The 12,788-nt window shown below is 38.1% G+C and overlaps 1 protein-coding gene across 1 annotated transcript in view; it reads right to left on the reverse strand.

Annotated features, from left to right (window-relative positions):
• DNAJC1 (DnaJ heat shock protein family (Hsp40) member C1) overlaps nt 1-12,788 on the reverse strand; it is a 102,442-nt gene that overhangs the window by 60,344 nt on the left and 29,310 nt on the right. Inside the window, exons 2-3 of the mRNA XM_069729549.1 lie at nt 6,763-6,864; nt 6,500-6,546 (exon numbers count right to left, since the gene is read on the reverse strand). Of these exons, the coding sequence (XP_069585650.1) occupies nt 6,500-6,546; nt 6,763-6,864 (149 nt within the window). The remainder of the gene's footprint in view (nt 1-6,499; nt 6,547-6,762; nt 6,865-12,788) is intronic.

The raw sequence follows: 12,788 nt of genomic DNA on the forward strand, positions 1-12,788 counted from the left end.
GTAGTCACTAAATTCTGCTCAAAAGAACAGAAATTATAAAGGTAATAAACGAGAGAACGTTATTTAAACAAAAACAAAAAAAATCTTTATACAAGTTTCAAAATTGCAAGAGTCTGTGGAAGCAGTATTATTACTTTTTATGAAACCTAAGCGGTCAGTGATCAATTTAAGGGATTGTCCAAGATCTTCATAAACAGGCAAAAAAAAAAGCTAAACACCACAACTAAAGAATGTAAGAAAAAAAAGCCTGTGTTCATTACATAGAGAAAGACTGCTAAAAAAAATTCCAGTACTTATTAAGGTTTCAAGAAAACTTTATTTGGCTTCTTGAAGTGACCATTCAGCGCACCAAACCAGTGCCCCATGATACAGATGGTGTGCACCTTGATGCTAGGGTGAACTTGGGTGCTTTGTTTTTTTTCCCCTTTTACACAGGGATCAACAATGTGACCCACATGCCCAGAAAAGGAGTAAAGCAGGATTCTTCACATTGTTAATTAACATGTGGAGTGGGGGGGGGGGGAAAGAAAGAAGAGAAGCAGCCAGTGTGTGCATTCAGAGTAAAGCAAGACTAATGAGCCCTCGCTGCTACACAGAACTGCGATACATGGCACTGCTGTACACAGGTTCTTCACCACACAAGAATGTGAAAGAACTGCCTCCAAAACGCAGCCCCGAGAGTCCTGCCGACTGGGGTGGTCAAAAACTCAGCCAGACACCAGCCTCAAAAATGACCGCAGAGGTTCTTCATCAACACTAAGTCAAAACTTGGTTATTTTCCTCATCTATTTTTACATTGTTTCCATCTAGTAAAGTTTCCAGTCCACCGATACAAACAAAGGAGGTTTTCATTCTGGATGACAAGATGGCATGTGTAAGTATAATGTTCAAGAGTTGATGGCAAATGTAAGATACCGGTTGCTTTCAATGACAGCAACAGAAATTTTGCTAACGTCAGATGCAAATTTTGGGGCACAAAATTGGTTTGATTGATCATGGTCAACAAAGCCTGTTTTTATGGGATTTTTGACCAATCGGGCAATAGGATTCCATGGACTTTAGTTGTGATCTACCCGACATGGAACATAAATGTCAGGAAGAGTTTTGCAGTGTACATGTTAAATGTCGACCATTTTGGCATCTGTCAGGGTAGCATACTGAGACTAAACTTTTTTCTCCAACTGTATAGGAAAGTGCTAAGGGCAACCATAAAAACATGCAATGTACGGTTTTACACTAGGGTGCAATGAGCAACGTATGCCGATATATGCCTATCGAGAACCATACAACAGCCTTCTATCGGAGGTATACAGTACCACCAAAAAAAGGGTCACTGATCGCCCAAATTTGTTGCCGATCAGTCTAAACCTGCTAGCTATCCAACGACAATGATCGTTTATCATTTGATTGCATCTGTGTTTGGAAATTATTGTTGGTTGCTGGTATATTCCTTCGTGTCGACAGGGGGTGTGCTGAGACAATGATGTTAAGTGCGTGACGCCAGGGGAGAACGATCAATCCTGACCATGTAAACAATTCATATATCGTCTAGTGGTGCTCATTGCAGGCAGTTCATCACCCCGTGTAGGATGACCTTCATCCAGCATTCGCGTGTTAACTGTAGCAGCACTACATTAGATACAAAATACCAGTGATGGTCCACCGTCTCTAACATTATATGTCCTCACTGTAACTAAAACTGATCTTTCCTCTACTAACGAAAAAGGACTGAAATTGCCATTTCTGCGTGTGGTTTTACCATCTCTCTCAAGCAGCACGCTCCCTGTCTTGGAGTTATATTTGACTCTGATCTTTCTTTCACTCCCTATATCGGATCGCTCATGTCACCTGCACCTCAACAATATCTCCAGAATCTGTTTTTTCTTACCTGTGATACCATTCATTTTTTTTAAAACTGTTGCTTTGATTCATTCTCAACAGCATTATTGTAACTCTCTACTAAACTCTCCCCTTCACAAGTTATCCTGAATGCAGCAACCAGCGTCATATTTCTGTCCAGCAGCTATAACGATGCCTCCGCCCTGTGCCAGTCATTGCACTGGTTATTCATCCACTACAGAATACAATATAAATGTATCACCCTCACACAAAGCTCTCCACAGTTCTGCACTGTCCTAACATCTCCTCGGTCTTTGTCTACCAGACCACCCATGCTCTCCATTCTGCTAATGATTGGAGAATAAAATCCTCCATAATCTGAATCTCACACTCCCATCTTCAAACCCTTCTCTCGTGCTGCACCAGTTCTATGGAATGCGCTACCCCGGACAATACAGTTAATTCCCAGTATCCACAATTTTCAACATACTACATATTCATTTTTTAGACTGCTTTATCACCTCACCTTATTAATCTAACTATTGCATGTTCTCCCTTCCAAATATTTCCTCACAATCTGGTTCCTTCTATCGTGTGTTTTCACACTTCCATTCACTCAGTAGCACTTTGTATCTGTACTTACAAGGATATTGGCTCATGACCAGTTCATACAACGTTATTTGAATGCCTCTATATATTATACTGAAGGCTGGACAATACACAACAAGAACTTTTTAACATTTAGGTCTCCCCTTATTTAATAATGCTTTGTAAGCAGAGCCCTCAATTCTTGTTTGAAATTGTGAATCATGTATCGCTGTGTAATTTCTTATATAGTCCGTCTGATTAGTAAAGTGCTACAGAATATGTTGGTGCTATAGAAATAAAATTAAATGTCATTATTATTATTAAATATCAATATATATATGAACAGAACACCTTCCTTTTCAAAACAAGATCTTTTCAGATTTGCCCCCACTTGCAGGCTTTATCTTATTACATCCAAGTCTCCAGCTGCCATCAGCAACCTTAATAATCTCTGTCGGATATTACAGTCCGTCCTCACATAGTGTCACTCCCTGTAGGATCACCTACAGCGGCACATCTTATATAGGGGCTAATACAATTCTTATATATCATTTTCAGTGGCTAAAATTTATCAGAGATAAAATGGAACCAACGTTCTTAACGTGATGTGCATCACCGGCTACACAAATTAATGTGCGTCGTTTTTTTACGCTTTCTACACTTTGCCCTGTCTCTTCCTCTTCGTTATTTGGATCCATCATAAATTAATATTAATTCATACTCATCCATCCAATTCTTTTAAGTAGTAGTTTCTACTAAGCCATAAGTAAGTCCATCTTTGTAGCATGCCAGTTATTGCAGTGTGGATGCCAGCAAACTGTCTAAATGAAAAAGGGGCCTCGAAAAATAATGTACTTAGAGACGGCGCTCGTGCAATCATTTCACAGTAAATGCAGCTAATGTGTATAGACATCTTTTATTTTATTTTTTGTGTTTGCCAATTAATAATTTGCAGGAAGGGGTTACTAGCAATACCCCATGGAGGCGGGGGGGGGGGGGAACTACAATTTGTTCGCTAAAATGTTGGTAATGTATGATTTTTGGGAGGGGAAAGATGAAGACAAGGAGGAAGAGCAGGGAGAAGGAGGAAGAAAGAAGAGAAGGAAGGAGGAAGAGAAGGGAGAAGGAGGAAGAGAAGGGAGGAGGAGGAAGAGGAGCAGGAGCAGGGAGGAGAAGGGAGAGCAGGGAGGAGGACGAAGAAAGAATGAAGAGAAGGAAGAAGGAGGAAGAGCAGGGAGGAGGAGAAAGAGAAGGGAGGAGGAGGAGGAAGAGCAGGGAAGAGGAAGAGCAGGGAGGAGGAGGAGGAAGAGCAGGGAGGAGGAGGAGGAAGAGCAGGGAGGAGGAGGAGGAAGAGCAGGGAGGAGGAGGAGGAAGAGCAGGGAGGAGGAGAAGGAAGAGCAGGGAGGAGGACGAAGAAAGAAAGAAGAGAAGGAGGAAGAGCAGGGAGGAGGAGGAACAGCAGGGAGGAGGAGGAACAGCAGGGAGGAGGAGGAACAGCAGGGAGGAGGAGGAACAGCAGGGAGGAGGAGGAACAGCAGGGAGGAGGAGGAACAGCAGGGAGGAGGAGGAAGAAAGAAAGAAGGGAGGAGGAGGAAGAGCAGGTAGGAGGAAGAAAAGGCACAAGGAGGAAGAGTAGGCAGAAGGAGGAAGAAAGAAAGAAGGGAGAAGGAGGAAGAGCAGAGAGAAGGAGGAGGAAGAGCAGAGAGGAGGAGGAGGAAGAGCAGAGAGGAGGAGGAGGAACAGCAGGGAGGAGGAGGTAGAGCAGGGAGAAGGAGGAATAAAGAAAGAAGAGCAGGGCGGAGGAGGAAGAGCAGGAAGAAGGAGGAGGAAGAGCAGGGAGGAGGAGGAAGAGCAGGGAGAAGGAGGAAGAGCAAAGAGAAGGAGGAAGAGCAGGGAGAAGGAGGAAGAGCAGGGAGAAGGAAGAAGAGAAGGGAGAAAAGAGAAAGAAAAGGAAGATGATTATCAGATCATTAATATATGGTCTGCTAAAATTTACAAACCGATACAGATTACCAGGTACAGTTTTGAATTTTATTCATTTTTAGATTTTTCTTTATAGACACATTTTTGCACTCAAGTTTTTGGAAACAAATGGAAGCAAGAATCTCATCAGTGACCCCTACGGAAGGGACTTATTACTCATTTTCATGCAAATGTCATATTGAGAAATGGAGACAAATGACATTACACGAGACTCCGCATGATCTCAATGTAATACGGCTCCAACTTAAAAATATACCACTTTTCTCTTGTACAAAACTTACTTTGACATTTAAGAAAATATCAAATTTGTGGTTTGAAATAAAGAGTAAAGGTGGGGATATCAGGAATTCAGAAGACGATGGTAACACTCTGAATGCCAAATGGACCAGAAACAGTGTGTATACCTTGGTGCTACGAGCTGTACCAATAAAATGCACGCTCAATTTCCTTTTCTATTATTCCTGACAGGTTTCATTAGTTGCCCTAAAAAGAAATCTGCTGGGTTTTTTTGCATTCGGATTCTCTGTTTGTACGCACTCTCAGGTTGGGACATTGCACCTTGTGTCAATACTAATCGCTCACTATGAGAAATGCCAGTTATAAATATGAAAGCTGTATAACAAACAGCACAAAGATGATGTAAAACCAGAACAGTTCGCCCAGCGGTATCTGCCCGATCGACCTCTTTACATTACCACACAATTGCTGCGTGCATAAAAAAAAAACATCAAAATTTGGCATTGGATTAAAAAGAAAGAAAGTGGTAATTGTCTGGTATTGTGTCTGGTGCGACATTAATTTTATTAATTATTAAATACCTCTTTTAGCAAAAAAAAAAAGGTTAAAACCCCAAAAATGGCTCTGATATTTATATTTATTTTATCTCAATTACTAAAACGGCCCAAAAGATTAAGTGTTTATTGGGGATTACTGCTTGCCTCCAGCGAAATCGAGGCACAAGGCCAAAAAAAAAAAAAAGAAAAAGTGGAGTATAATAAACCAATAAAGGGCAGCTGAAGTTGCATGGTGAAACAAAATGGGCGGAAGCTAGAGATGGGTTGTTGCTTGGTCTACGCCACCTACAAGTTATTCCCATATAAATAATATGTGATTTATCTCCATCCCGCCTAGATGTATAAAACGAAACATGTTGGCACCAGAAGATGCACCAATGTGAACACGTATTATATTTATCTCCACTGACCAAGTTTAGTAAACTAGCCAAATAAAGTGATGATTCGGGGACCTTGTATCAGGGGAACCCTCAAGTCCAGCCAAAGTTGCGGGATTTTTCTTACAAGTACAGTGGGATCTTCCCCAAATACTTTTTGACGTGGGGATTTCTATACTTTGCACAGAATGATGGATTGCACTTTGCAGCGCCTAGGACGGCCATTGTAACACTGACTGGACCGGCACAAAGATAAACGATCTGCCGGCTTGGCAAAAGCTTAAAGCGCACACTTCAGCTGGTTCTCCCTTTTGGGTTGTACGGTGGTTTTGGTGCCAGGCGTCATGGCCAAAAAGTGTGTCTAATGAAGTGTCTGAGATGAGTAAATAAGAAAATTAATGTTAGCAAACAGACGATATTAATGCAGAACCGATGAGTCTATGAAGGATTTGGTTAGTTGCCCATGCTTGCCGGTAGCAATGTACTGAGCCACAACTTTATGCCGATGGCACATGTTTGGAAAGAAAAAAAAAAAAAAGTACACTGGATACTGGTAAAAAGGACAGTGACATCACATCTGAAAAGCAGAGAGAAAATTGTATAGACCATGATCGCACCTTGGTGAAAGGAGTCAAAGACTGAAAAAGCAAACAAAATATAAAAAAAACAAAATAGAAAATAGGCAAAACTATAGCTAGGGCTTACGAACACATGCCATTTACAGATGAACTTAAGTCCATTAAATGTACAAAAAAACTAATTCATAGTTGTTAAAAAAAAAAAAATCAGTAAACACAAAACAGTTGTTAAAAAAAAAAATCAGTAAACACAAAACAGATTAAACAAATCAGAAATTAAAATTATGTAATAACACTAACAATTTATACTTATAAAAAAAAATGCAGTTAGGTTCCTTACCTTGCTCGTCGTTCTTCATCTTTCAGTACTTCATAGATTGCTACCAACTGTAACAGTATAATTTAATGAGGTTTAAGAATAAGTAAATCTAAAAGAAATATTTTAAAATGGTAAATATTTTTTAATTTGTGACTATCGCAGCATAACACGACTTAACAATAAAAAAAAGAAAAAGATATAAAAACACTGAACCCCAATAAAGAAATAATAATTTTAAAAAAATTAAAGAATATAAATGCTCCCAAGCTGTATTTTCCACTTACTTGTCTGAACTGAGTCTCCGCATTTTCCTCTTTATTCTTGTCTGGGTGCAGCGTTAAGGAGAGCTTGCGATAGGCTTTTCGGATGTCAGCAGCTGTAGCATCCTGCAAACAAGAAGAAGAGGTGGGAGGGAGGTTGAGGGGAGCACAAAGAAAAGTTTTGTAAAGAAGCTGAAATTCCCAGAGCCTCGTTAAGATGTAGAGATAGCCAACCAAGCACAGGACCTAAGGCCATGTAACTCGAGACATCAGGGAACAAGCTAGGGGAGACCCACATGAATGAACAATTATTCAGCCTAATTTTGCTTTCTTCCCAACTTCTCTGCGAATATCGTATCTTCCTCCTCGTAAAGTAGATAATATTTTCTTTACACTCGGAGACGTATTAACCTGCAAATCTTTCCAAGACTTACAGGCAAACTTCGGAATGTGAGGCTTTCATCCTCGGAAGACAAAGCAAAGAAGGGCTTCATATGCGAGGGGTCACATTCTACTTTACGCTCACGAGTCAGATTGGCTTGTGTTTCTTGAAACAAGAACATTAGTCAAATGCCACAAGAAACCCATATATGTTCTGTGCCTCCGAGAAATAGAAAAAATGGATATTTTGATATTTTGTGAGTACTTTGTACATGGCTAGTCAGTAAAAAAAAATAAATTATATTTATATTTAGAATTGAGAGTCCTCGGTGGTTGATACATGTATGTATATATATATATATATATACACATATATATATATATATATATATATATATATATATATATACATATACATACATACACAGATATATATTTTTTTCTTTTTATTCATTACAATGTATTATTTCTAGTTCGTACAGTTTCTTGAAAAATATTTTAGATCAACACTTAGTCTTTGTTCACACATTGCATTTTTTTTGTTTTTTTTCTCGGTAGAAAACAAGCCGCGTTTTACGGTTACCAGCAAAAGCAATAAAATCTCAAGTCTCAGGCACAGAACTTCCCCCCGCCCCCTCCAAATTTATGCACTGCAGCTTTTTTGAAAATTTTCAGTGTCAATTTTTGCGTTTTTAAGCGTTTGTTGTTTTTTTTTTACCCATTTAAAGTATTGAGATCTGCAAAAATGCTAAAAAGAAATAAAAATGCATTTTTTGCAGCTTTTTTTGGTGGACAAAACTAACATCTACGCATGCAATCTGTCTGAAAAGCGTGCCAAAAAAAAAAAGTCGCTTAGAAAACAGTTTTTTTTTTATTTTTACAGAGCTTTCTTAAGAGTGAAGATTTTCGCTGCAGAGAAAAAAAAAAACAGCAAAAAAGGTGCAATTTATACACAGTGTTTTTACTGCTTAGAATGAAGATTTGGGCTGCAGAAAAAAAAAAACTGCAAAAATGTCAAGTGTGAACATCGCCTTAGATTGCTTGTACATATTGGATATAAGATTCATTACTAACACTGTAAACATCGTTCTGTTTCAGAGGGTAGAAACAAGAGGCGCCTTCCAAAAACATTTAAAAAAAAAAAAAATTAACTACACATTTACCGTAATCACTCAGTATATAATAATTGGTTCACTGTCCGTTATAGCTCTGATTATAAATGGTAGTAAAAGTGGTCATGGGTTTACAATACAGCCCCCGCTGGGGGTAACACAATGTCAAAACCTCAAATTAAAATCTGATCAGATTATGGTCTATTTTGCATCCACTAATCCACCCAATACGTAAAGTGAATACAGTGTATCCAATATATAATCTTGCATTGCACACCAAGCTAAATAATAAAAGCAAAAAGTAGCGGTAAGCACTAATAAACCTCCATTAAAAACTCAGGTAGAAAAATAAAAAAATAAAAAAACAATTAGAAACGTTTAAAACCCAAAACACCACCAACGGTCAACTTTTTTCAGCATTTAGTGCAAAAATAAATAAAAAAAAAAAATCAAATAGAAAATAGATTACAAATTCAAAATTTAAAATTAATTCCAGGTGTCTGAATTTTTTCTTAAATTCAGTAAAAAAAATATGTCGTCATCCCATTAATGGGAGTCTTGGATCGTTAGATGTTGAATCTCTTCTGATTTCCATAAAATGGGGTCTACAGATTTGCAAATAGCATCCAACCTTCTTTAGTGTCACTCAATTCTTCACTAGATTACTACCAAAATCCTACTAAAATCTTATTAATTCAATTGGTTCTGTGCAGAGATTTCCGCAAAATAGAAAACAACATAAGGTTCTAAAAATAAAAGCGCCCGGGAAATAAATATTGTCATTGACAAATATCTTGTGACACGTTGGAGAAATAATTTGGGCTGAACTTCTCCTTGGCCAAAAACTACTTAAAATACACAAAAAAAAAAATATTGCAGAGCAGCTTTGTCATATATTATGATGCAATAATAAAATTTGTTTGCTAAAGCATAAAACAATTACAAATATAGTTAATGTAGAAGCAACAACAACAACAAAAATTCCTTTTCTCTGATCTTGGGAGTCTCAACACTTATAAACTACATACGACTATATCAAAATGAAAAGTACTAAAACAGAAATACCGTAATATTACAGCTTCCAACAGACCCAAACTTTATGTAGTGGTATCAGGAAATTGTATATTAATAGAATATAAAGAAAGGATCCAAACAGAATATCAGCCACGTTGTTAGAGAGGCAGACACCAATGTTACTTATAAGAACATACAAAAGAAAAAAAAAAAAGACTAAAAACCAAAAGCTAAAGACAAAAAAAAATGCAAAAATTAATAAACTGAGCAGATAATAGCAAACAAAACCTGATGTCCCAAGACACATTCAGATCAGTGGCTACAACTGAAAAAAGTGAAAGGTTAGTAATCCCCCCAAAAAATATTGTTCGGGGAAAAGCAGAGTTTTTACTATTTCTCCAATACAACAGTATCCATCAAGACAAGAAATCCCTACGCAAATGGACCCTTAAAATAATGAAGTATTATGATATTACCCACACCTGTTTTTATTATGTATCCCCCTCCTCACATGTAAAGTGCCATGGAATAAATGGCGCTATAATAAATAATAATAATAATAATAATAATAATGTGCCAAAATCTTAATGTATTCATCTAACCTTACGTGATTTTCTAATCTCATGAATTTTATTTTATTTATTTTTTGGCCAATGCTTGCCCCCTATGATAGGTCTTATCGCGCACGGCTCAAAAATGTACCTAAATTTACGTTAAAAAAAAAAAAGTCTAAAAAAATAACACGAAAATCTTTTTTTAATTTGACACATTGTTGGCTTTTATCTTATCACGTTACATTTTTGACACACTACAAAGATTTCTGCATTTACTTTTCATCCTCTCTGGTAATATAATGTTTACATGCTATAAAGGGAATGTGAAGACAGACAGACACGTAAGACTGAAGATAAAGAGATAAAGCCTATTTGTCGCTTTGAATAAATTACATTTTTTTTTTTTAAGTTGTACCACAAAACATACTAGTCTCATAGTAATCACATAAAAAGCTTTGCATGCATTTTTCCCTAAGACTAAAAATCTAAATAACGATTGAATTAAATTAAAATATCTGCATCTCTGGCTACTTTTGACAAAGGATGACAAAACCCTATGGAGAGCAGCGACTACCAGTTCCTAATAACAATCACTTAGGAATATCAAAACACTTATAAATCAGATTAGGCCACTAAATAAAAAAAATATAGCAGAAATCAAAACCGTAAACAAGCATCATCTATTATTATTTGTTTGGAAATGACTTCCAAAACTTAATCCTCATAATTTCTGCACTTTTCTACTGGAAAGTCTAAATTTAGGATTTCTTGTATATTTCCATAAATGATTTTAAAATGTCATGCAGTACAAAATATCACGGCAAATCTACCGTATTCCAAGTAATAATCATTTTCAATATTCAAATTATATTGATAAAAAAAAAAAAATTAAGGCATCTTCTAAAACATTTAGTATTAGGTTCCTGAAAGAGTTGAAATTACATCAAACTGAGAAAAATAAATAAAAAGCTCCAGATTATTCGGATTGACCATTTGGAAATTCTCCTTCCCCTCCCCCCCAATAATGAATTAAATTCTACAAAGGATGAATAAGAAAAAAAAAAAAAAATAGCACAAAAATAAATAAATAAAAATCTATATTTAATGCTATCTAAACATTTTATCATCAGACATAAATAATTGATTAAAAAAAAAAAAAAATCACAAGCTAAGAGCAGGCAGGCTTCATGCCACACAACAAGCTTTCGGCCCTGAATGAAGCCTGTAGGAGACGAGGTGCTAGAATGTTCGGAAGTGCTGAAGCTCCATCTAGAGGCCCTTACTTTTATAGAAATCATCCAACGCAAAATATTCAAAGTAAAATCACTGGGAAAATGGGAACATTTTACTAATCCGGCCCCTGTATACTTCAGAGTATATATAACACGCCGTACTCCAGACGTCTCGGATCATTGATACCTTGTTAATTAAAAAAGGTTTTACGTTAATGTAATTGCATTTTTTTGTGTGCAGTGCATCAAAAAGTCACTTTACCATAAGACCATGTGCAAAGGTTGAGCATTTGCAGATTTTTTTCTGTAGGAAAAACGCTGCATAAAATACACGCTTTTTATTTACGCTTTTTTTAATTTGTATGGGTGGGGAAAAAAAAGCAAAAATGAAAAAAAAATGATGAAAGAATTGAACATGCTGCAGATATAAAAAAAAATTCAAAAATGTAAGAAAAAAAATTTTGTGCACGAGATTTCAGAAATCTCAATCACTTTGCTGGTACTGTAAAAATGATGCTGCTTTTTTTTCCTGAAGCAAAAAAAAGTAGAGTGTGAACAAGCTCTATAGGAGTGAGCGCCATTCATGACACACTGAAAGTTCGGCAACAAAATGTGTAATATCTAAATATATACTTTACACTTTGGAACCAAGGCAGCAGCCATCACAGCTAATGTACCTGGTATCTGCCACACTTAGTGGATCGGCTCCCGTAATTACTGGTCCACCCTTACACCCATCGTCTTTGCCTGTCGAATGCACGGTCTTGTGGGTGATTATTGATAATCTTCCTGGTAGATTATCATCATCACGAGTTCCCAATCTAAGGATGAGGTTATTGGCTATTTTTCATATGATCCTTTTTTTTGTGCAAGGGAACATGGTGACTCAGTGGTTAGCCCTGTATGGTGGCTCAGTGGTTAGCCCTGTATGGTGGCTCAGTGGTTAGCACTGTATGGTGGCTCAGTGGTTAGCACTGTATGGTGGCTCAGTGGTTAGCACTGTATGGTGGCTCAGTGGTTAGCACTGTATGGTGGCTCAGTGGTTAGCACTGTATGGTGGCTCAGTGGTTAGCACTGTATGGTGGCTCAGTGGTTAGCACTGTATGGTGGCTCAGTGGTTAGCACTGTATGGTGGCTCAGTGGTTAGCACTGTATGGTGGCTCAGTGGTTAGCACTGTATGGTGGCTCAGTGGATAGCACTGTATGGTGGCTCAGTGGTTAGCACTGTATGGTGGCTCAGTGGTTAGCCCTGTATGGTGGCTCAGTGGTTAGCCCTGTATGGTGGCTCAGTGGTTAGCCCTGTATGGTGGCTCAGTGGTTAGCCCTGTATGGTGGCTCAGTGGTTAGCCCTGTATGGTGGCTCAGTGGTTAGCCCTGTATGGTGGCTCAGTGGTTAGCCCTGTATGGTGGCTCAGTGGTTAGCCCTGTATGGTGGCTCAGTGGTTAACCCTGTATGGTGGCTCAGTGGTTAGCACTGTATGGTGGCTCAGTGGTTAGCACTGTATGGTGGCTCAGTTGTTAGCACTGTATGGTGGCTCAGTGGTTAGCACTGTATGGTGGCTCAGTGGTTAGCACTGTATGGTGGCTCAGTGGTTAGCACTGTATGGTGACTCAGTGGTTAGCACTCTTGCTTTGCAGCGCTGGGGTACCGCCAAGAACAACATCTGCAAAGAGTTTGCATCTTCTCCCCGTGTTTACCGGGGTTTCCTCCCACATTTCAAAGACAGAGATAGGGAATGTAGATTGTGAGCCCCAAT

The sequence above is a fragment of the Ranitomeya imitator genome, chromosome 6, assembly GCF_032444005.1.
Source record: "Ranitomeya imitator isolate aRanImi1 chromosome 6, aRanImi1.pri, whole genome shotgun sequence".
NCBI classification, from domain to species: domain Eukaryota; kingdom Metazoa; phylum Chordata; class Amphibia; order Anura; family Dendrobatidae; genus Ranitomeya; species Ranitomeya imitator.